This window comes from Pogoniulus pusillus, chromosome 6 (genome assembly GCF_015220805.1).
Source record: "Pogoniulus pusillus isolate bPogPus1 chromosome 6, bPogPus1.pri, whole genome shotgun sequence".
NCBI classification, from domain to species: Eukaryota; Metazoa; Chordata; class Aves; order Piciformes; family Lybiidae; genus Pogoniulus; species Pogoniulus pusillus.
Window position 1 is genome coordinate 17252266 of NC_087269.1, and position 25143 is coordinate 17277408.

The 25143-nt window shown below is 39.2% G+C and overlaps 1 protein-coding gene across 1 annotated transcript; it reads left to right on the forward strand.

Annotated features, from left to right (window-relative positions):
• The first annotated feature begins 27 nt into the window (after positions 1–27).
• Positions 28–22995, forward strand: KIF11 (kinesin family member 11). Its single transcript, XM_064144694.1, has 22 exons — positions 28–172; positions 9411–9543; positions 9670–9767; positions 9854–9932; positions 10256–10441; positions 10528–10652; positions 12436–12526; positions 12833–13075; positions 13185–13280; positions 13933–14021; positions 14254–14341; positions 15018–15206; positions 16296–16503; positions 16770–16942; positions 17236–17358; positions 18302–18460; positions 18824–18963; positions 19592–19871; positions 20833–21055; positions 21302–21447; positions 21755–21871; positions 22470–22995. Exons 1-22 carry the CDS (start codon positions 90–92, stop codon positions 22593–22595), a joined length of 3195 nt encoding a protein of 1064 aa, XP_064000764.1. The 5' UTR covers positions 28–89; the 3' UTR covers positions 22596–22995.
• Positions 22996–25143: the final 2148 nt, after the last annotated feature.

A 25143-nucleotide genomic window follows, 5' to 3' on the forward strand; every position in this document is an offset into this window, starting at 1 on the left:
GGCGGGTGACGGGTTTCAGGTTGGCCTAAGGCGCCGTAGAACAACGCTGTGCCTCTCTCCCGTTGGCAGGATTTGCTTCGAGGCCTGCCATGGCTTCCCTCAGCTTCCAGGGAGGCAGTGGCGCTAAGAAGGAGGAGAAGAGCAAGAACATCCAGGTGGTGGTGCGGTGCAGGTAGGTGTGTCGGACCGTCCCGGGCGAACGTTGGAGGTTAGTCCGCAGCAGGCGTCTGCGGGGAGCCGCTGAGATGTTTCCTCGTAAGTCTTCTCCAGGACTTCGGTATGAAACGTTTGCTGTGCTCGGAGAGGCCGTCTCGTGATGGGGTGCTAACGGGGCGCCGTTAATTCTGCGGCTCTAGGTAAAGAGCGTGCCGTTACATCCAAATGACGTTCGTTACTGTGCTTTAAAACTCCTCTCCGAGGCTGAGCCCTTGTAGCCAGCAGAGGTAATCAGCACGTCCGCTAAAGCAATGGGGCGACCAATAATCTCTTGCAATTTAAAAAGATGCCATTTCCCAACTTGATTCAGTGTTCATCCAGTATAAGGTGACGTAGAAAGGTTAAAATGAGCTACGTAAAAGGTAGTGTGACTGATCCTCAAAATGACAAAAACGCGAACGATTTTTATGTGACGTGAACTCCTGTGGGAAGCCGCAGCGATTTAACAGTGTGGCCGATTGAGCTAGATTTCTAGCTCAGTTATAAAAATATCTGGAGCAGAGAAACTTAGAAACTGTGAGTGGAGAAGTAAACACTGTAGGGATAGGCCATATAATGGCAACGATGGATAAGTTAATATAATTTCATTGGAGCATCAAGAGCTTTAAGTCTGAAAGCATAGCTTGTACCTTCCTCCTTGCTGCTTCAGCTGCATCCGCTGCTGTCTTCCCCCGATACTGTTTTGGCTGCTGCTGCTTTTGCTGCATCGCCGCTGCTTGACTCCTTCCCCATCTCTGCTAAGGTTATTATATTTCTCTAGTAGTTTATTCTTCATATGCTGTTATATTTAAACTATGAGAAATACTATTTCATTTTTCCCTGTCTTACCAAAAAAATCCGTGTTGTAGTGAGTTTAGCGGGGCAAGAATCTACCCTATCCCAGGACATGAATTTTGGCGCTTTCCCAAACGTGGGTCATGATCTTGGTTTGTTGGGGTATTTTTTATTGATGATCAGGGTAAGGAAGTCGAGGAAAAATGAATTTGGTATATTCTGGCCCATTATTGCTTTAGTTTTGACCTTATCTCTTTAGCAGTGCTTTACTACCATGGTGCAGTGTCATGTGTGCTCCATTTTTGCTAAGATGGTTTGGAACTGGGTAAAAGGTGTGTTAAAAAGGTGGAACTTTTGTTATGGGTGTTTTAGGGTTTAGGAATGTAGCTGAGGGTATGCCCTATGTTATGCTTGTGCCAGAGACTAAGAGTTATTTGGGAGAGCCGAGTTATCCAATGGCTTGCCTAGTATGATTGAATTTGATGTTTCTGGCTACTACTGTAGGTCTGATTGTAGATTGGAGAAGAGAGAAATGCAGGAATAAACAGGCTACGAGTAAGCTCCTTGCCTTCTCAGGAGGCAGTAGCAGGGAGAGGGGGGTTAAAAGACACAGTCCGCAACAGAAGTGTCGAAGGGAAGGCCACGACACCGGGCGGACAGATTGCTTAGGGAGCAGCAAAACGTCCTGCCTTGGGACCTTTTAAAGAGGAAAAAGTAGTTGGACGTACCGCTTACCCTTCTGACCATAAAGCGTGGTGTCAGGAAACTATCTGGTTCCCGTTGGTACCGAGTAGAACGGAGGAAAGTAAGGGTAGAAGCGGTGGAACCCCTGCGGGAGTACAGTCACAAGGGCTGCGGCGGCGGCGCCGGATTTGGTTGCAAACGGTGTGGGCTACGGCAAACTCCGTCGGAAGGATAAAGTTGAGAAGCTTGTGTGCTAAAAATGTGGCTCGAACGTTTTGATCAGTGGGAGAGGAGTTGCTGAGACAAAGGTTCTTTCGCCTGCAACCCAGGGACCGGAAGCGGTGCCGAAGGGTGCGGCGAGTCCTGGGAGGGTGAGCCTACTGATTCCGCTGCTCCTGTTTTAGCCCCACTTGTTTCTGCCGAACCGGCGGCTGCTGCTGCTGCTCTGCCGCAGTCCCAATTCCACGACCATGTAGGAACAGACCCAGGCAGACAAAACAGACTTAAATTCTGTTAAGGCACTTCCCAGATTAGGACACGGTTTACGTTAAGCAAAGAAGTTCAGAAATTCGAATGGAAGAGTTAAGATCTCCCTTGCTCCAATTAAAACAAGGAAAAGAATGGCAGCTAGTATTGGGGGTTGAGATAGCTAAAATGACGATGGGGATAAACCAGAGCAGGATAATTCCAAGGAGGGAACTGTTAGGAACCCTTTTGCTGCTGTTGAGGAGTTTCAGAAGTTTGCTCAACTTACGAAGCAAAGGGAAGAGGATCCACGAGAGGATGCATCTGCTGGTGTGAAGGCTAGTACCCCTGTGGGTAAAAGGAATGGAAAGGCTATAGCCAAGGGAATATACTCAGGAAATGTATGATAGTGATGACGAGAACAAAGTGTCGTTACGAAGGAAGGAGGTCAGGCATATTAGACAAGATTATGCCCAGAAAGAGCGAGAACTGTTGATGAGTTGGTTAAACAGATGTTGGGATGGAGGTATGGGTACTGTAGAAATAAACCCTCTGACAGTGAGGCAGTTGGGAGTTTTTTCAAGAGATAATGGCATAGATAAGCATGTAAGACATCTCGGTGGCAATTCTAACCTCTGATCATGTGTATTGACAGCTGTGGTACTATGGTATCCCAACAGGGATGAGATTTACCCTGGAGGCCTTTACGCTGGAATATGGTTGAATGGGGGGTTCAGTGTTTGCGAGAGATGGCCACAAGAGAGCTAATCTACGGAGACTGTGTAACAGAGGAACCCTGATGAGATACCTGTGAGCCATGCTCTCCTAAAGAAACTTATTCAACTTGCTCCTTCTAATTATGCCCTTCTAATATGGCAAGGAAAATGGTGGGAAAAGATGAAAAACTCCTCTGACTGTTGGTGAGTTTGCTGATCAGATGAGGTGGATGGAGGACAGCCATATTTAATGCCATGGTGCCAGCTATAAATACTATGGCCAAAGAAATAAAAGATGTCATGAAACAACTCAAGGAAGAATTTAAAACCTCCATATCCCAGTTGGTGTAGGACATGAAGACCACTGATGAGGTTGGAGGCAGAGATAGGTTTAACTCAAAGTCATTGAGGAAGACTTGCCATTGTAACAGGTCCAAATGCACCTTGCATTTTGAGAATTGACCTTTTGAGAGAAAGGCGCTTCAAAGATCCCAGCGGTTATACATGGGCTTTTGGAATAGCAACTGTAGAAGCTGTTGGAGACAGATTGAAGTTGTCTGTTAGGCCTGAGCTCTCAAGTCTGCAGTTGTGGGACAACATAATATCGAGGATGTGAAGTTGCCAATTGCCACTCAAACTGTACATCCTAGGCAGTATAGAACAAACTATGACTTAATAGCCCATATATGATCCGATTTGCCATCTGGAGCGGCAAGACATCATTAAAAAAAACCCATTCATCTTTCAACAGTCCAATATGGCCTGTACAAAAGGCAAATGGAGAATGGCAATTGGCAGTTGAGTTCTGTGGCCTAAATGAAGTAACTGTCCATAAGTACTGCTGTGCCAGGCATGTTAGAACTCCAGTATGAGCTGGAATCCAAGGAGGCCAAATGGTATGCAACCATAGATGTCACTAATGCTTTCTTCTCTATTCCAGTAGCAGAGCAATGCAAGCCTCAGTTTGCTTTCACCTGGAGGGGATTCAGTATAAATTTAACTGTTTGCCCCAGGGGTGGATGCACAGCTCAATGATCTGTCATGCTGTGATCCATGATGCATTGGATAAAGATGGAGCTTCAGAGCACCTGTAGTTCATTGATGACATCGTTGTCTGGGGGAACACAGTGCAAGAAGTTTTTGAGAAAGACAACAAGATAGTTGACATTCCTCTGAAGGCAGGTTTCACCATGAAGTGAGACAAGGTGAAAGGACCTGCTAGAGAGATCCAATTTCTGGGAATTCCTTGGCAAGATGGTCGTTGCCACATTCTGATGGATGTGATAACGTTTCTGCCATAGCAAATCCCACACATAAGAAGGATACATTATCTTTCTTAGTCACAGTTGGATTTTGGAGGCTGCACGTCCCTGGATACAGCCAAATTGTAAAATCTTTGTATTATGTGACTTGAAAGAGGAACAGCTTTAGGTGGGGACCTGAACAAGAAGCAGCCTTTAATCAATTATAGCAGGAAGTAGTTCATGCAATGTGTTTGGGACCTGTTCGAACTGGCCTGGACATTAAGAACATTCTATACGTGGCTGCAAGTGATAGTGGTCTAACCTGGTGCCTATTGCAAAGAGCCCCAGGAGAAACACGTGGCCAACCACTTGGTTTCTGGAGTAGAGGACATAGAGAAGCAAACTATATGCCAATAGAGAAAGAGATCTTTGCTGCTTAGGAAGGAGTAAAAGCTGCTTCTGAAGTAATTGGAACAGACTCTCAACTTCTTTTGGCTCCCAGATTACCAGTTTTAAACTTGATGTTTAAAGGAAAGGGGTCCTCACCGCATCACACAACCAGTGTTACCTGGTCTAGGTGGATGGTAATGGAAAGGAAAGCCAATGTGGGCTGCTGACTTATGGCAGTACATTGCTACCTGTCTAGAGAAAGTACCTGTAAGAGCACAACATGCCCAAGAGTAAAGCTACTGATGAGTATCAACACAACCATCAGGCAGACTTGGCTGCCAAGGTGTTTCAAACAGATGTGAACTGTAACTTGGATTTAGACTGGGAACACTGAGACAAACTGTTCATAACCTGATGGGCCCACAGTTCCTTGGGACATCAAGGTAGAGATGCTGCCTACCAATGGGCACAGGATAAAGCATTTGACATATCTGTGGACACTATAATGCAAGTTGTACACAACTGTGATATGTGTGCTGCTATTAAACAAAAGTGTCTGAAGCCCTTGTGATATGGTGAGTGATGGGCGAAGTACAGATACAGTGAAGCGTGGCAGATTGATTACATCGCTCTACCTTGTTCTCAGTCTGGAAAGCAATATGTGTTGACTGTGGTAGAAGCAAGCACCAGATGCCTGGAAGCCTATCCAGTTTCCCATGCTACTGCACCTAACACCATTCTCAGCTTGGAAAGACAATCATGTTGTGACATGGCACTCCAGAGTGAATTGAATCAGATAATGGCACTCATTTTAAGAACCTCATAAAAACTTGGGCCAAGGAGCATGGCATTGAGTGGATATACCACATCCGCTATTACACACCTGCCTCAAGCAAAATTGAATGTTACAACGGTTTGCTAAAAACTTTAAAAGCAATGTGGGGAGGAACTTTAAAGAATTGGGAAAAACATCTAGCCCAAGCTACCTGGGTAGTGAACAGTAGAGGTTCTGCTAAGCAAGCAGGTCTAGCTCATTCACATGGGTTACAAAAGGTAGAAGGTGACAAGGTTCCTGTCATTTGTGAAAAGGTTTTGCTGGGGAAGTCTGTTTGGGTATTTTCCCCTTCAGGGGAGGCTACGCCTGTCCGAGGGGTGTTTTCTGCCGAAGGACCTGGTCATACATACTGGGTTATGCAAAAGAATGGTGAAATAAAATGTATTCCACAAAGGAACTTGGCATTAGCAGAGAGAATGTAGATGTAAATTGTTATGAGTTCTTTTGCAGATAATGGTGGTGCCCATAAAACCCATGAAAATCCCACCATCCATGAGCATGAACCCTATGAGTGCCAAGAATCCTGCTTCATCCCATTCACTGAAGAGAACTTCTGATTGTTTCCTGAAAATCTTTGAGCTAACCAATGCCTGAGACAGATGGAAATGAGGACATGAGTGACCAGGAATTGGAGAAAAATGCCTGAAGCCTGGATGACTACCTTCCATGACACTGATGTTCTCCCTAATTAGATGGAATGACTTGATGCTCCAATGGGAATTATATTAAAGGGATAGATTGTGGCTGTTTAGGCTAGATTTGTAGCTCAGACCTAAAAATATTTGGAACAGAGAAACTTAGAAGTAGAAGCTTTAAGTGGAAAAGTGAACATTGTAGGGATAGACCATATAATGGCAACAATGGATGTTAATATAATTTCATTGGAACATCAAGAGTTTTGTATCTGGAAGCATAGCTTGTACTTTCCCTTTGCTGCTTCTGCTGCTTCAGCTTCATCAGCTGCTATCTTCCCCTGATGTTGTTATGGCTGCTGCTGCTTTTGCTTCTTTGCCGATGCTTGACCCCTTCCCCATCTTCACTAAGGTTATTATATTTCTCTAGCAGTTTATTCTCCTTATACTATTGTATTTAAACTATAAGAAATACAATTTCATTTTTCTCTGGCTTTCCAAAAAAATCCATGTTGTATTGAGTTTATTTTACTGGGGCAAGGATCCACCCCAACACAGGACAAACAGCTAATAAAATTTTTGCTACATTCATTTTCATATGTCTTTGGTATAACTTCAGTGATCAGACTTCCTGAATTCTGACGAAAACTACGAGGATCAACTTAGTAAATGTTAGTGGTTAACTACTTTGATTGATAGAGGTGCTTTGTTTGGGTTATTTTTGTATGACAGATTTAACACTGTAAAATTAGATTATCTTGGTAATTTTGAGGTGACTAAAGACATTTACTAGTACTGCATCATAAATGTTCTTATGTTGCTTATTAGAACTGTGATACAGCTGGTGAGTTAAGATGAGCATTCAGAATATTTCTGGAAGTTGTTCTGGTGTTTTCTGAGCCAAAGTGTAAATGTTATAATTCCTTTTGCAATCACATTTTTAGGCTTGGAAGCTCTAGTTTCACAGATGCGCAGTAGAAATTAAAAGCTACTTTCTCTTACTTTTTGCAACAACTAAAAATCTGCTAAAACATATTATGAGATTGGTGAAAATATTGGTGTAAATCAAAACAATAACTTTTATTGAAGCAATTTTGTTTAAAATGGTGTAAAGAGCAGTAATTTTCTTTGATTAGTCTCAGTTGTTCTGGAATAGCATTACTTAAGTATTGGCTTGTGTTTTAGTGCTCAGTGTGACTGCAGTATCAGGATTGTCCATGATGTAGTGTTTTACTTTTATTGCAATTCAGACATATGTCAATGTTATAAATATCAGGCATAAACTTGGCGTTCATGCAAAATAAGGCTTTAATAGAGTTGCAGGAATCAAGCAATGTACAGGCCTGGGTGCGCGGGGGAGACTCTGCTCTACCCTAACGCACACCTTTTGTCTTCAGTTTTCTCTTTTTATACCCTATTCTATTACATATTCATTACTAATTCTAAGAGAAGGTGGGGGTTTGCTTATCAGTTCTAAGAATGGGAGGTGTCTCTTCCACGCATGTCTCTATTTACTTGGTGGTCCCTCTGGTGGTCTTCAGGGATGAAGTAAGGGGTCTTCCTCAAGTGTCCGCTCCGTGAACTCCAAGCTAGTCCTCTGTTTGCTCATGCACAAAGGCTGTCTCTTCCACCTGCCTCACTCCTCCACCAAGCTTTCTAGCTTCTAATTATTTATTGCTGCTATCTTAAGCCAAGTGTATGCTTTTGTGATGGTTGTGCAAGGAGGAGTGCAGCTCCATTCAAACCCCCCCTTCCTCCCTGTCTGGGGCCTCTTGCCACTAATTGATCAAATATATATTTCTCACATCAAGATGGAGTTCCAAATACCTGAAAACTTTCTAGCTTGTTGTTTCTTCTGCGTCAAATTGTCTTTACAATAAAGACAAGCAGATGGATGCAATTGTATTTCCAAACCCTGATGTGTCTGAGCTTATAAAAAAACCTTTTTTTAAAAAAAACAAAACATTTTCTGCACTTCAATAAAACATGAATTTGAAAACTTGAAATACATGCCTTGTTGTTAATATACTTCATACCCATGAGGATAAACCTATGATCAAATGTCATGATGGCATATTAAATTGTTGCTTGTCTAATGCCTCACAGCGATGATTTGCAAGTATGCTCCAGCCTGGCTGAATTGTTCTAGTAATCAAAGTTGTGGGCAGTTTCAGCAGAAGGCTTCTTCATTTGACTCGTTCACTTAGATCAGTACAAAGCAGAATATGTTAATTGTTCAGCCTCCTGCTCTTTTAAAAGTCACAAAAGGAATGCCATAACTTGCTCCTGTGAATGAGATCTATTGTCACCAATCAGTGTAGCGTCACCAAAGTGTCTAGTGGTCTGTTTAGAATTTAAAACTTCAGCCTCAGGGCTGTGTGGAGGAAGAAATGCTGGCCACAATGGTTAACTCAAGATGCCATGTGCTCATAGTATTATTTATTTATTTACATTGTAATTTTACAAGCATCTGAGGTGCCCACATTGTGGAAGTATTTTGGATATTACTAAGTTTGTAGAAGTTCTATTTTTACTGTTGCCTGTTCAGGTTAACTATAGAGGTAGATCATGGAGATTCAGTGCAGTAGCAATACTAAAAGAGTAATGAATTAGCATTTCATGCTTTTAGTTTTCAGCCCATGCTCATTTCCATGTTTTTTGGGATAAATTGTTGCAAACTGAAGTTGTGTGCACCAGGCTTAAAGTAACAATGAAACAAAACTCTCACTGTGATGTTTCTAAACTTTTCTTATACCTCCCTAAAATTTTAGTTAAAACTTAGAGTAAAAAAGTATGCGCCCTTCCCTCCCATCAAAATATGAAGTCTTGTCTGTCTTATTAAATTCTACTCAGAATTCACAAATGCTGTTCAAAGCGTCAGCATTTTAAAGATTTTGATGGTGCTGTTTACTGTTTTGCTATTAGCAGGATCCGTTAGTGTTTTTGGTGCTTTAGAGTGTTGTCATCAGTGCAAGATGAAGGCTTCATTGGTTGTAAACGAAAACTGAAATTTTTTATTTGATTCGTTGTTGCCTTTTTATATAAAAGTTTTTCCTGTTTTTAAAGGCTCTTCTTTATACTATTGGATATGCTTAATGTTCTGTCCCCATGTAATTGAACATTTTCTAATCTGAGCATCTAAACGATCTTTAAAGTGTTTATGGACTTGCTAAAAAATACATATGTAAACAAACTAAAATCTATGGACTCTTGGGTTGTCCTGCAGTGGGCAGGAGAAACAAGGTCTGGAAACTGATGAATTGGTACATCTTTTTCTCCTTAATTATTAAACACATTTAAGTTAAAACCTTTATGGTCTTTTTAGGCAGTTATACTCTTCTGGATCCTTAAACTGAGTGATTTTACTGCTTTGTTGCTTTTTGTTCTTGTTAGCAATGATATCAATCTGATTTCAATTATGTCAATCTGATATTCTTAACTCTTGTCTTTTTAGGCCTTTTAATGCTTCAGAACGTAAAGCAAGCTCCTATGGTGTTGTAGACTGTGATCAAGCAAGAAAGGAAGTTAGTGTCCGCACTGGAGGAGCAACAGATAAGGCATCAAGAAAGACTTACATGTTTGATATGGTAACTGCTTGTCAAATTGTGGACTTCTACAGTCAATCTAGTACATGTCTCTGATATGGTCTGACTGCTGTACTGTGTAGTGGTATGCTTTAGGATAAGTGGTGTGTGTTGTCTTTGCCTCAACAGGTGTTTGGAGCTCAGGCAAAGCAGATTGATGTATACCGGAGTGTTGTGTGTCCCATTTTGGATGAAGTTATTATGGGCTACAACTGTACGGTGTTTGCGTAAGTGAGCCAATAATTGCTATTAGGACATTTTGTTTGAATTTTAGGTTCTTGTTTACTTCTTAATTTATTTTTATTCTCAACAGTTATGGCCAAACGGGTACCGGTAAGACCTTTACAATGGAAGGAGAGCGGTCGCCCAATGAAGAATATACTTGGGAAGAGGTATATTTTCACTCCTGAGATATTCCTGGTCTGTTCAAAGTTAGAAGTTTCAGAAGGCTAAAGAAAAGGCTAAGACTGATGCCTTTCAAATCCTAAAGCTGATCTTACTTAAGACTTTGTAAATTAACAGTCTTGTTCATTTCTACAAAAATCAAAGCTTTACATCTTTAATGCAAGCATACATTGATCTTTGCATGGAAGATGATCTTTGTCTAAAGTCTTCACGTTTATATGTCAAATAGGCCCTTTAGCTGAAATTCCACCCCTAACCTCAGATCTCTTTTGGTAAAATTATGTATTAAACAATTCACTTTCATTTATAGGATCCATTAGCAGGTATAATACCCCGTACTTTGCATCAAATATTTGAAAAACTCACAGAGAATGGTACTGAATATTCAGTGAAGGTGTCTCTCTTGGAAATCTACAATGAGGAGCTTTTTGATCTTCTGAATCCTACTCCTGATGTTGGGGAAAGACTGCAGATATTTGATGATCCTCGAAACAAGGTTAGTGCTGCCTTTCAAAATCTGTTAATATTAAGGCTTTCAGGATTGTTGACAGGTGTATAATATGCACACATTGCTTCTGACAGAGAGGTGTAATTATTAAAGGCTTGGAAGAAATAACTGTACACAACAAAAATGAAGTCTACCAAATCCTGGAAAGGGGTGCAGCAAAAAGAACAACTGCAGCTACTTATATGAATGCATACTCAAGGTACAGATATTCCCCATTTGGGAAAGTTTATGTTCTTATTTTTTTAAACAGTCTTAGTGGAGAAGTCAAGTGTTCAAGCTAGTGCAAACCTGGCATGATCTTGAGATTTGTCATTTGTAAGTTAGAAAGCTATGCTTAGAACTTCATCATGATTCTAACAGGTATATGAAGAGACATTACAGAACCTGAATGCTTCCCAGCTGAAAAATGGGCAAGTGTTTTCTGTCTGCATGATTTTTATTTTTTTTTAATCTTCCCCTCTTATTTAGAGTTTGTATTTTTTTATTAATAAATCCCTTCTAAACATGTAGTGTCTAGTTGGCATAGTAGCCATGGCATTCCACCTGTTTCTGTATGAGATTTGAATAGCAGAATGGTTTTAATCCTGCATCTAGAATATTGAGGTAATTCAATTTCAAAGTTAACTTACATTTTTCAGTGCTTTCCATGCCTATGGAAACAAGTGATAGAAGTCTAACAGATATGTGACTGAAATAGACTGTATGTGCTAGTATGGAATCAGTATTCTCTGCAGTAGACGCTGCATATCTTCAAAAGAGAACTCCAGTCCTTTCATGTTTAGAAGATATTTAGCTGATATGCTTTTATTAGAGGTAGGTTGTCTTTGTCCTAACTGTTACAGGTAGTTGGGGTGGTTTTGTCAATCCCATTTGCCAAATGAAAAAATGGTGTTAGCCCCAAGTATCATTTCTTCTCCTCACCAGCAGTAGAAAATGATTTTAGTAGGATTTGTAACTGAAGTTGAAGTTTGCGGATACTGCTAAGATGTGGTTTTTACAATTCAACACAAGACCCTCTTTTCAAACCTTAGTTTATGAAAACTTGCAACCTGGATTGTGGAAGGTGGGGATGGAACTTTTTTGTATGTAAATGCAGCTTTCTTCCTATATCTGCAGCATGTAGTCAGAATCTAGTTGAGACACTTTGGTCAGAAATAACATTGTTTATTGCTGATTTGTTATTCTCGGACTGCAGATGTGATACATCACTGAAAAAGTAGTGATTCAGTGTTGCAGTGAACAAGAATCACTTTGCTCATGCCTTGTTTTAAATTTTATAGAGCATGTGGGTCTGCTGGTTCAAGAGAATAGGTGTTTGGTTGCTGCAGATTAGAACACAAAACTAATTTAATCTGAAATTATAGGGAATCTGGAGAATTCATTCTGCCTGAGCTGTCTTATCCATAATCAAAACTGGTGTAATTTGACATTGAAGGTTTTTAGCTTTCTAATGTAAAAAATAATCAAAGGAATAAACTCAATCTAAAATATTTTTTTATTACTGTTTTGAGTGAAAGAGAATACCTAATGTTTTAAAATATTGGTAGATTCAACTACTTGCTGCTTTTCTTAGCCCAAGCAAAGCAAAACTAAATTTCTTAATCTCACATGTGTAAAAATATTTGTAGTGTATTGACTGAAGAATCCACAGGCGTGTTTTCTTGACATGTCTCTGAGTTGAGAATGCACAAATAAAACCAAAGAGTTTCTCTTGGGTTTGCTTTAAAAATGTCAAAATTTACCAAGATTGAGGCAAGTGTTATCCATTTCCTTCATCGCTGGTTTTAAGTACTGTATTTGTACATAAACACATGAAAAACGTACTTGGTAGAATTTAGTGTATTGAAAATGTGTAAGTCCCAATTAATAGGCCAAATGCATTCCCTATAAAGAGCATGGATACCTCACTTGCAGTAGTGTCATGTAGTAAGCACACCATTTGTCTTAATGGGATGTCATTCTGAAACTGAGTTCTTTTGTAGCCGTTCCCACTCGGTGTTTTCGATTACCATCCATATGAAAGAGACCACAGTAGATGGAGAAGAACTTGTTAAAATTGGGAAACTGAACTTGGTAAGTATTTGAACAAAACTTCACTGATGGCATTGTTAAAGCAATAAACTATAATAATATGGATTCTTGAAAATCTAAAGTGTTTTTCCCATTAAGAGTTAAAAAAACCTTAAAAATCATTGTTTTTTGTAAAGTGATGTCAACTATACTTATCACTCTGAGAAAAGTCAGTCCCGTTTTTCATCTTGGTGTCTTCAGAACAGCTCACAAGCTAGTTCATGTGCGTTGTGTTTTGCAACACTATTGAGCAAGCATTCTTAAGGGCAATTTGAGACAAAAAAGCATGTCCTTCCTCTTATCTTTCAGGTTGATCTTGCAGGAAGTGAAAACATTGGTCGATCTGGGGCAGTTGACAGAAGAGCTCGTGAAGCCGGAAATATCAACCAGTCTCTTCTGACACTAGGAAGAGTTATTACTGCTTTAGTAGAAAGAGCTCCACATGTTCCATATAGGGAATCTAAACTCACAAGAATCCTTCAAGACTCTCTTGGTGGACGAACCAAAACATCAATAATTGCCACAATTTCTCCTGCATCTCTAAATCTTGAGGTAAATTTAAGTCTGAAAATCTATTTCTAAATGTAGTATTTTTTGCTATTGTTACAAAAATGTGAGTTAACTCCTCAGCTTGACCTAGTGTGATGTGTGTTTTTCACAGGAAACATTGAGTACACTAGAATACGCCCACAGAGCTAAAAATATCATGAACAAGCCTGAAGTTAATCAGAAGCTAACAAAAAAAGCTCTTATTAAGGTAAGACAGAGGTGTACCTGAAGTTACAGGTTAGATTTGATTTTCGTTGACATAGATTCTGCTCTGCAGAAATTATGATGTGTGGAGAAGCTTTAACAAGTACTCTTTTGAGATGATTTTAGTCACTAAAATAATGCTTTCAAACTAAGCTGGTACAGCGTTAGTAACATAGCAACAGTTTCAGTACCTGCAAATACTAAATCTGGATACTGGGGGCTATTGCTACTAGTTATGACTGTGTGCAAATTACTTGTTTACAAGTTAGTGGAGAGCCACTAAATGATACTGGTTATTTTTTGTTGGACTTGCTGTACTAGCAGCTTCATTCTCTAGAAAATGCCCGAATTAAAATGAACTTGTCAGTAAGTATGAACAAAGAGCCACTATAAAGTAACTGACTGCTACTGAGGAAGCTGTAATTCCCATTATGAGCTTTTAAGTGCAACCAAGTATGTTTCAAATGGGAGGTTTCAATGCACTACATATAACCAATGGTGTGAATTTAAATGTGCTATGCTGAATTATTTGGAACGGAACTACTTTGCTGCTGTCCTTATGTAAAACTGCCATAGAACACTGTCTACCTCTCAAGTTAAATCTTGAAAGTGAAGTGGAAATGTTCAGGTTTATATGTGATCATTTCTTTTTGCAGGAATATACTGAAGAGATTGAGCGGCTGAAGCGAGACCTTGCAGCTGCTCGGGAGAAAAATGGAGTCTATATGTCCCTTGAAAATTATGAGTATGTCTTCACAATTTCTATGAAATAGTATACTAACAAGAAATTTCAGATTTTAGTACCTATCAATCCACAGAAATGCTTTTGGATCTGTGTTCGCACCAGAAAAGCGAAGATAGGAGAGTCTGACTCTTAACTTGTTCTTTAGGCTTCTGTCTGTGCAATAATTTCTAAAGAGTAGATTTTATTTATATGTGGCACCTCCCGTAATCTGTTTGTTTTATGTTTATTTGAGAGCCCTTAATGGAAAGCTGACAGTTCAGGAAGAACAAATTGCAGAGTATATTGACAAAATTGGCATCATGGAGGAAGAAGTAAAAAGAGTAAGTGGCATTTCTCAACTGTGGCTTAAATTTTTGGAGAAATACATCTTTGGAGAGGAAGGAAAAAAATTTGAGCGAAGTACAGTCTGAAGAATTTTTATTCTTAAGGTTCCCCAGTTAGTCAAAAGGAAATTGAAATATGAAGTTACAGGATGCAATATGTTCACTTTTTTAAGCTGCTTTAGTGACTGTCATTTTACCTTTTCATTTACTTTGAGTTTTCAGCAAAAACTAAAAATCTGCTTGTAAAATGGTGTTGCCTCAGTTAACAGATATTCTCATTAACAGAAAATGGGAGCCTCTTGCTTAAGAGAAATGCAGATATTGATTTACTGGAATATGTAGCTAATCAGCTTTACTGATTTATTTCATCTTATCTGCTTAGAGGTGTTCATTTAGTAGGGTTTTGTTTTTTGCTTGTGCTGTAACACCTGCTTGGTTTGAGTAGGTAATCAAGGGATTATTGTAGTGAAAGTGATGTTGCTTAGTGAAATTTTCAGTGAATCCAGAGACTACAAATTTATGGTCTATGTTTAAGACCTCTGAACCCTTCAGCAGAAACTGTATTGTTAGATAGCAACTTGCCTTGTGGCATTGTAGCATAATTGGATAAGTAAAGTGGGACCAACAAGCTTAAATGCATCGTTGCCCTATTGATATTTGTCTTCCATTTTAGATCACTGAACTATTCTCAGCTAGTAAAAATGAACTTGAACAGTGTAAAACAGATCTGCAGATCAAAAAGAGAGAACTGGAAGAAACACAAAAAGACCTCCAAGAAACCAAGGTTCACCTGGCTGAGGAGGAATATGTGGTTTCAGTTTTGGAAGACACTGAACAAAAACTCCATGGCACAGCTACCAAGGTTGTCACAGTTCCTGTACCTAACTGTAACAGTCACTTTCAATGTTCAGGAGTTTTGTTGAAGGAAATCATTGTTGTTAAAGCTTGCTGCATGTGTGACACAACCTGAACTAAAGATGGAAAATTAGGCTTAGCTCTTCCAATAAATTGTAATGTGAAGAAAAACTACTTAAGAATTCAGTACTTTCTCTGTAGTAATAGTTACAGTTAAATGCTGAATATGCTGGCTGGTCTGGAGCTGCATTTCCTTCAGGCCAGTTCCAGTGCTTTGCAGCATCTATTGTTATGAGTTGTTTTGCAGAGTAAGTAGTTTGTCTTTACTAGAAACTTAGGTAGGGCCAGTAAATTAACTGGGATAGAAAAATAGTAACAATACAGAGATGTGTGCAATAACTTCCACTGAGAGAGTAATGGAAACTTGCCCTGTCACCTTCTGTATTTTATAGAATGATCTGTGTAGATTGGTCATAATTGGTGAAAACAGTCTTGTGAGGAGAGGCAAGTATCCTGCTAGATAAACACTGAAGTGACAAAACTTATCTTTGGGCAGCATGAAAATTTCTTTCTACTAAATTCCTGTAAAGTTGGTAGGGGATGCCTTATTTTTTACGTGGGGATTATGAGGTGTTTGTGTGAGGGGAAAATAGGTGACAGAAGTTATTTATGCTGATTACGAAATTAAGAATCCACTGAGGTAGAAATAAAAAAAAATTATTACAGAAATGCTACTGAAAATCTGCTTGAGTACTACTAAAGAAATATTTACTGTCAAATCATACAGAAAAAAGTTAGCAGTCAGGATTTCTTATATATATATTACTCTGTGATAAATGTGATAATCTTGATTTCTTAAATACTGTGGATGTTTCATTTTCAAAGTCGAAATCAGTGATTTCTAGAAGATAACATTTTCATTTCAGAATATAAATGACAACATGAGGAGTAAGAGCGATTGTAATTTGATGTAAAGGGAAATACTTGTCTTTCCAGGGGAGTAGCTTCTCCTTTTAGCTCAGAACTAGAGTTGTTATTCCTTGTACAATGTGTGATTGACTTGTTGAAAGACTGACATAACTTCTTAAATTCATAGTTACTTAGTACAGTTGAAGAAACTACAAAAGATGTATCTGGTCTCCATGCAAAACTGGACCGTAAGAAGGCTGTTGATCAACACAATGCTGTCATCCAAAATCAGTTTGCAGGACAAATGAATGCTTTGTTCAACAAAATACAAGATTCAGTTAGTGAGAACAATTTGAAGCAGCAACAGATGTTGACATCTTATATGCATTTTATAGGTAAGTGTAATAGCTCTATCAGTATACCCTGATTTTTTGCAACAACTTCCTAAACCAGATCTATTTCAGTAAGTGGAAGGGGCTTTATTTTAAGCAATTTAAATTAGTACAATTGCACTAGTAATAATGTGTCTGGGACAATTAACAGCCTTCCTGTTCTGGGAGGCAGTAAGGCAATGAGCCAGGAAAAGAGGTCCTGTCTCACAGTGGAACTTTTTTGAAAGCAATTTATAATGTGTCCTGATTCAATTTTATTTTTTTCTTAGGTGAACTCCTGTCTACCAGTTCTTCAGCAGCTAATATTCTTGCATCAGTTGTATCAGCAACATTTGGCTCTGTTAAAGAATTGGTGTCGACTAAAGTTTCTCACGTGTCTGAAAAAATAATGCAACATGAGGATCTGTCGCTTGAATGTAAAGCTGATCTGCTGAGAATAATTGTTAGTAAATATACATACTCTTGTATTACTTAAATATAAAACTCCTCTTAAAAAGAAATTCTGTAAATATTGTCTAGTCTTTCTGTTGCTCTTTACTTGTCTCTGCTTCAGCACTTGGCCATGATTATGTCTCTGCCTACTCACTCTCTGATGTCACCATGACAATCTGCAATGTACTCCTATAGCAAATACTGCAGTAGCAGGCTACTTGGATATTGTATATGAATAGTTTCTTTTAGAATATAGAAGAAGGAGCAGTTTACTTTTGCCCTTTCTAAAAATTGTTTTTCTAGGAGGAGCATACATCTGGATTAGGAGGATCTTTAAATAGCTTGATGCCAATGGTAGAATTTGTCCTGGCACTAAACTCACAGTTTCAGAGTAACATGAAGAAATACTCTGCTGTGGCTGACAAGGTAATGTATACGACTTGTGTTTTACCTTGTGCTCTTCTATTTTATTTGCATATGACTCCTTGGTGTTTGTTTTCTGCAGTGCGTCAGTGTTTTCCTTCCTGGTCTGACGTTTCTCCTTTATTCTGTCCCATGAGTTCTGCATTTTAGGCACTTTCTTTCAGACTTGCTTTCTATTTCTGAGCTTGGTGTATTCAGCTGTTCACCTGAATGCTACAGGAAAATGGTAAAATGTGGATGCTTAAAGATATACGTTACAAGTACCTGATGATACCTTTAATACAGTTTGTCCTGTCTTTTTGAAATGTAAAGTAACCATCTTAACACTCCCAGTGTCTGCTAAGGACATATCAAACTTTTTTCCATAGTCACTTTGATCCCTGGAGAATACAATGCTTTGTCTTGTTAACGATAACCTTAAGTGCAGGCAACCTAGAAATATTTCACTTTTTAGTCCTAGTTCTATTTCAATTTTTAGTTCTAGTCTATTTCATGATGCTTGTGTAGAACTGCAGCCTTGCTCTTTTACTCCTTTTTCCATTTTTTGTCAAAACCAAATCTCTGTTCCTGGTGATCTGTTTTCTGACTGAGAAATTTTTCCCTTCCATCAGTTACAGCTAATGTAATATCAGATACCTTTGTCTAAAGACTCTTAGTTTTCAAACTCAGTCAGCAAATAGTCTGTGGCTTACAAGTTCTTGCTTCTTATTTGTGTCTTCCTATTTACCTTATGTGCTGAATTTTGTGTTTTGGAAAATCCACACATACAGTGTCAGTCTGTAACTTCAGATTGCTCTAAATGTTGTTTTCCACCTTTTATGCACAATACTTCTGTGCTTTTGATGATTTCCTTAACTTTATTCCTATATAAATTGCATTAGGGAAAAGTACCCATTTCTTACCTAAAGACAAATATCTAACTTCAAATAAACTTTTTTTTTCAAAGATTCAGGGTCATAAAAAGGAAATAAACACCTTCTTTGAAGATCTTTCTCTCACTTTGAAAAAAATACAAGAGGAAACAGACAGTGTTTTTGCTCAGCTTCAGAAAGATTGTGAGAATTTCAAAGAAGAAGCAGAAATGATGAGATTGGCACATGCAAAGGTATCCTTTAGTATTTCTTGTTACTCTTAGCACCAAATGTGATTGCTTGCTTTGATTTAAGCTCTTGTACCAGTAATCTTTTGTACTTGCTCCAGAAATGTTAGGACAATTATATGATCTGTAATTCTTTTCAGCCTTTTCTTGGGCTGCTTTAAGAAACGTAATGCTCTGTGTGTGTCTAGTATATACGTGTTTACATTGTATCTCCAAAAGCATTGTGTCTGTCTTCTCTGGACATAAACTATATCTCCAGCTTAAGAATGGCAAAGCTCTTTTATTTGTCGCATTTTCAACAAAATTATTCAAGTACCTTTTTAAGAATATTGAAGTGCAGCATATGAGTGAAATGTGTTTTCTTCATAGAGTGCAGGTGAATTAATGTCCTCCCTACAAAGCCAGCTTGACATGTTTACTCAGGAGACTCAGAGGAACTTAACCAATGTACTTACTAAAAATGGAAGCTTGAAGACCACCATCACTGCTGTGCAAGAGAATGTTCACTTGTAAGGAGCAAATTACTTTTGGTGTATAGTGATGCAAGATAAAACTGTGTGAAGCAGACTGCAAAAATTGATGCGCTTCATATTTATGTGCTTCTGGACAAGACCTGTTATGTTAGAGTTGAGTTATGCCACAGCATGTAGATCATAATTCACCTCTCCCCAGTGTAAAAGGTAGCTCTACAAGGCTCTTCCTCAAGCTTGTCTCTTCAGCATATTGCAGATGAGAGTCCATGGTTTTGAGAGCAATATGATGGTGAACAACCCTCAGTATGGGTGGATTTCACAACTTCATACCATAAAAGCATAGCTTGAAGTATATTACTGTATCTGTTGCACTATGCTTTATTCGGTTGTAGACTGGGTAACTAAGGTGTTGCTGAAATTGTTGGGTTTTCATTTGTATCCAGGGTCTTTGTTGTTTGGGGTGTGGGAGCTTAAGTGACTTAAGAAGTCTACTGCTCAGAGTGTTGTAGTTTTTAAATCCACTAAACAAAGCAACAGTGTTATAATTAACTGGTCTTACAGAGCTGCACTACTTCACTGGGTCTAGTCTCAAATATTTTTTAAATTTAGAATGTTAAAATCCATCTTCTAAAATCTCTAAACTCTTACATATATTTTCTTACAGGAAAACTACAGACCTAGTCAACAGTACAACTTCAAATCACAACAAATTTATTGCATCTTTGGATAACTTCTGTCAAGAGCTCAGAACCATAAATGCTGAAAACAAGATGATGCTAGAAGAATCCACTGACCACTGTCAGCAACTTCTCAGCAATCTCAAAAATGTGTCTCAGGATATTGATAAATGGGGTGAAAGTACAACTGCTCATGTAGCTGACATTACCAGTCAGCAGCTACTGTACTTCAATGATGAGAAACAGCAACTTCAGTGTTTAAAAAAGGTATTTGTTTATTGTCTAATACATTTTGAGACAAGCTTTTGCTGTAGAATTGGCAAGGGAATAAAGGTTCTCTTGCTTAGAAAACAAAATTGTGCCGTTTTGAATCACAGCAGATGTGTTAGCTTAAGCAGGTTCAGTTAGGGGAGATCAAAAGTTTCAGAGTCTCTTTTAACTTGAAGTTTGCACTTGAGGTGCAGACAATCTCAAGTAACATTGTCTTGATTAATCCCATGGACTTTTTACATCTTTTTGGTAGTGTATATCTTTCATTCTAATTCTTTATCTACCAATCATCTCCCTGGGAGACTACTGCAGGATGCAGTTGGTCAGGTAGATGAACATGATGGAAGAAAGCATTCCTTTTAGGTATCTACTAGTTCTGGCTTCTTAAAAGCAAACTTTATTATTTAAATTATCACAAACCTCCCTTCTCCTTACTTCTTGTGTTGTAATAGGTAATTAAATAGGCAAATCCAAAATTTTACTAACTTCCAGAAAGAACATGTGTTAGAAGCATTTGCTGTCTCAAGATTTCTTCTTATCTGTTATACCTACAGAATATTTCAGGCATTTCTTTTCCATGAAAATGGCTAAAAAAGTAACATTTTCCCTTCTTTTCCTCCACAAATGCATAAAGCTGCTAGTGCTTGTGGGATTTTCACTTAGACATCCTGATTTTGTGCAGGGTTGTATATAGAAGCATGAATAATCTAATCTGAACCAGGTGGCATCATCTTTATTCTTATGACTAGCATTCTGAAATGATCATACTTTCTAAGAAACTATTTTCTGAGGACAGCTCTCTAAATGAGAATGTAAAACTGGCACTGAAACTTCTCATTCTGAGGTCTCTCAGTTGTTTCATTTCAAGTCATGTTGTTAATCGTGCACCACATCTACACAGGCTATAACCCTGCCTTTTCTGTTAACTTGGTGTTGATTTGGGTTGTTTTGTTTTCAGAATAATGAAGAAAACTATGGTAAAGCAATAACTGAAATTGCTGACCATATTGGTAGACAAAAAGCTACTGAGGAGAAAATACTGAATAGCCTTCTTGATCAGATGAAATTTGATGAGGAGATACTTCTGGAACAGAAGCTGGCACTTAATGAGGAGGCACAGCATGGACTGACTCAGGTTAATGGTTTCCTGCAAGAAGATCTTAAAGTAGATGTTCCAACAGGTATTTAAAGTAGACTGGGGACAGAACAGTCTTGGAGAAAGCAATTCGTGTTGCAGAATTCATAAGTGAAGGTTAATGGGGGCATAATGTGACTAGCAGCCTTACACCTTCAAGGTGCGTGCAAAGAATGATGACTAAAAGCATCATTTCCATAATGAATTAAGATAAAAGTGAGGCCTTGTAATTAAAGCAGTTGCTGAAAGTGATCAAGTAGTGCCTTTCCTTAGTATACAATCTTTGTTTAAGGGACAACTCCACAAAGAAGGGACTACTTCTATCCAGTCACACTTGTGAGAACAGAACCCCGGGAACTTCTTCTGGAGCAATTAAGGCAAAAGCAGCTCAAGCTTGATGCTGTGCTAGACAGTTTAACAGAGGATGATGTGGATCAGGTAAGTCTATGAATGGCAAGTCAGACTCTTCAATGGAGATTTCACATCTTTAGGAGTTACTTGCCACTGTGGAGATTTCACTAGAACCCTAGAGCTATTGCAGCTTTTGTGTTTTACAGAGTACTTGGTCACATGTTCAGAGCTTTTAACAAAAACAGTATCTTGAAAAGTAAGAGAATGCATTAGTAATTCCAAGAAAATAATTTCTCTTTCAAAAATGAGAGTGCCATGTCTTACAGATCTGATTATACTTAGTAGGCTCACCTAGGAGATTCAAACATTACATATGCTTCTATTTCTGATTTAGGACCTGTTGGAAGAGGAGGAAGAGTTGCAAGAATCGGATAAAACAGTTACCAGTGACAAATACTTACTGGATACAACCATAGATTGCCATGAAAATGGTGGCGTTCCCTTTTTCCAGGTAACATACTCACACATTCTGAATAATTTATGTGTAAGAGTAAAGGAAAATTGTTCCATAAGGAAAGTTGTTCCATAATAGTGTTTTAGTCTAAAGTCACCTGTTATTGTTTAGTGTAGTCTCATGGCTCCTTTAAATCCTTTAGAATATGCTTTGCTAACCTTTACCTGAAGAAACAGCCACTTCTGATAAGTTAACAGCAGATAATTCAGCAAGAATAGATAGAGAGTATTTTCTTGCAGACCAGACAGAAATACTGATGTTCTTGATTCTTCACTGGTTTTGGTTGGCTGAGTTTGTTATTTTTCACTTCCTTTTGACACTTTCTTTACCATTGTATCAGTGTAAACTCCTGGTTTATTAAGGTTTGGTTTGACTTGGAAGGAACATGTATTTACTTGTCATGGATCCTTTAAAAGCAGCTGTTGAAATTCTCTATTTCTACAGTACATTTCTTTAGTAAATGTAGTATTAGGAACCTTTTTCAGGAGCTGTACCACTTTTTTTGTTCTCAGAACATTTACTGTGTTATATATGAGCAAGTAGTCTTTAATTTCTTTGGATTCTCTTAACATTGAGCATTTTCTTTAAATCCCAGCACAAAAGGAGTCACAAAAAGGATAAAGAGAACAAGTCGGCAGCTACAGTGGAGAAGAACAAAATAGAGGATATGGCTGAGCAGTTTCTTCCCAAATCTAACCTTCCTTTAAGATCACTGAACTAAGATAGATCAGTTGCATATCCCTGCTTTGTATAATTATATATCACTATATACAGAGTTGGATTCGAAGACTGACACACCAGATGTCCTGTCTTTGACCCATTTTTATATGCAGTGATTTGCAAATTGTTAATAGATTAAAATAGGTTAAAAAATACCCATGCAGACTACAGTACTGTATGTTGCATAGACTTCTGTCAAGGAAAAGATATTTTTCTGTTTCTCAGCACATTTTACAATACAGCAGAAAATGATGTGGAAAATTGTTTTGTCAGCATTTCATTATCTGTAAATAAGTGGTCTATTTTTGTACCTGTTTTTTAATCCTGGTTCCTTTTTCTGTGAAGTAGCTTTTTTTTTTAAGTGGATACTTCAAATAAATCATTGATACATGGAAACCTCAGGGTAAAGACACTTAAATGACCTTCATCTATTTTATTACTGGGTTAGTGAAGATGATGGAGCAGGTCATCTTGAGTGCTATCACAAAGCACCTACAGGATGGCCAAGGGATTAGGCCCAGCCAGCATAGGTTTAGGAAGGGCAGGTCCTGTTTCACCAACCTGATCTCCTTTTATGATCAGGTTACCCACCTGGTGAATGCTGGGCATGCTGTGGATGTAGTCTACCTGGACTTCAGCAAACCCTTTGACACTGTCTGCCACAAGAAGCTCCTAGCCAAGCTGGCAGCTCATGGCTTGGACAGATTCACTCTGTGCTGGGTCAGGAAGTGGCTGGATGGCAGAGCCCAGAGAGCGGTGGTGAATGGTGCCACATCCAGTTGGCAGCCAGTCACTAGCGGTGTTCCCCAAGGATCAGTGCTGGGCCCAGTCCTGTGGCAGATGCCACCAAACTAGGAGCAGGTATTGATCTGTTGGAAGGTAGGAGAGCCCTGCAGAGGGACCTAGACAGGCTGGATGGGTGGGCAGAGGCCAACGGGCTGAGATTTAAGAAGACCAAGTGCAGGGTTCTGCACTTTGGCCACACCAAGCCCATGCAGCGCTACAGGCTGGGGACAAAGTGGCTGGAAGGCAGCCAGGAAGAAAGGGACCTGGGGGTACTGATAGATAGTAGGCTGAAGCTGAGCCAGCGGTGTGCCCAGGTGGCCAAGAGAGCCAATGGCATCCTGGCCTGTACCAGAAACAGTGTGGCCAGTAGGACATGAGAGGTTATTCTTGCCCTGTACTGAACACTGGTCAGGCCACACCTTGAGGACTGTGTCCAGCTCTGGGATCCTCAATTCAAGAGAGATATTGAGGTGCTGGAACGTGTCCAGAGAAGGGCAACAAAGCTGGTGAGAGGGCTGGAACACAAAACCTATGAGGAGAGGCTGAGGGAGCTGAGGTTGTTTAGCCTGGAGAAGAGGAGGCTCAGGGGGGGACCTCATTGCTGTCTACAACTACCTGAAGGGACATTGTAGCCAGATGGGGGTTGGCCTCTTCTCCCAGTCAACCAGCAATAGAACAAGGGGACACAGTCTCATATTGTGCTGCGGGAAGTATAGGCTGGATGTTAGGAAGAAGTTCTTGCCAGAGAGAGTGATTGGCATTGGAATGGGCTGCCCAGGGAGGTGGTGGAGTCACCGTCCCTGGAGGTGTTCAGGATAAGACTGGCTGAGGCACTTAGCACCATGGTCTGGTTGACTGGATAGGGCTAGGTGATAGGTTGGACTGGATGATCTTGGAGGTCTCTTCCAACCTGGTTGATTCTATATTCTATTAGCAGCTATGTGATAAGTCTGTGCTATTAAAGGCTAGTTCCCTCTCTTGTTTTATAATAACTATTTCAGTGCCTCTTCAGTATATGAAAGCTAGTCCCACTGCTCAAATGTGGGAATTGTTTTGGTTCTATTTCAAGCCCCCACTGTTCTTATGCTGGTCTTACTTGCAGCTGTCATGTGTTCACTTGGCTATGGTGTTGTCTACAGTAGCTTATGTATTGTAAATTGGCAGTGTTTCTTATAAGACGTAGATACTTAACATTAAAACACATAAACCTGGTTACAAATGCAGCTCATATGTCTTGTCACAGTGAATTTACATTAGTTAATGGTAACATTGGACCAGCTGCTGTTTTCATACTGCTTACCTCAGAATTTGAGGAGAGCTTCAATTTATGATATGCTACAGAAGTGGGTGAATGGGGTTACGCTGGGATGGGGAGAGGCAGGAGCCTTAGTTTACACTGAAGCACTATTCTAAGCTGTTAAAGTGTGATTTAATTTTGCCTGTATTTAACTTGAGGGCTTAAATTGTGCTTTCTTGGAAGGATCATCCATATCTTTAAGCAAATCTAACAACTAAATGTACCATTCAGGCAGCACACTGCACTCTTGGTGATAAAGACAAAGAGGTGATTTGAAGTATGCTTGTGCATACTCTGAACTGACTATTCAGTTGTGTTTCTGAACACCCATCTAACCTCTTATTCTCTTTGCCTCTGGGCAAAGCTAGTTGTTTTTTTAACAGCCTGACAGAAGAAGGAAAAGTAAGTATGGATTTAATTCTATTTTGAAGGGATTTATAATATCCCTATACCTTCCTTGTATATA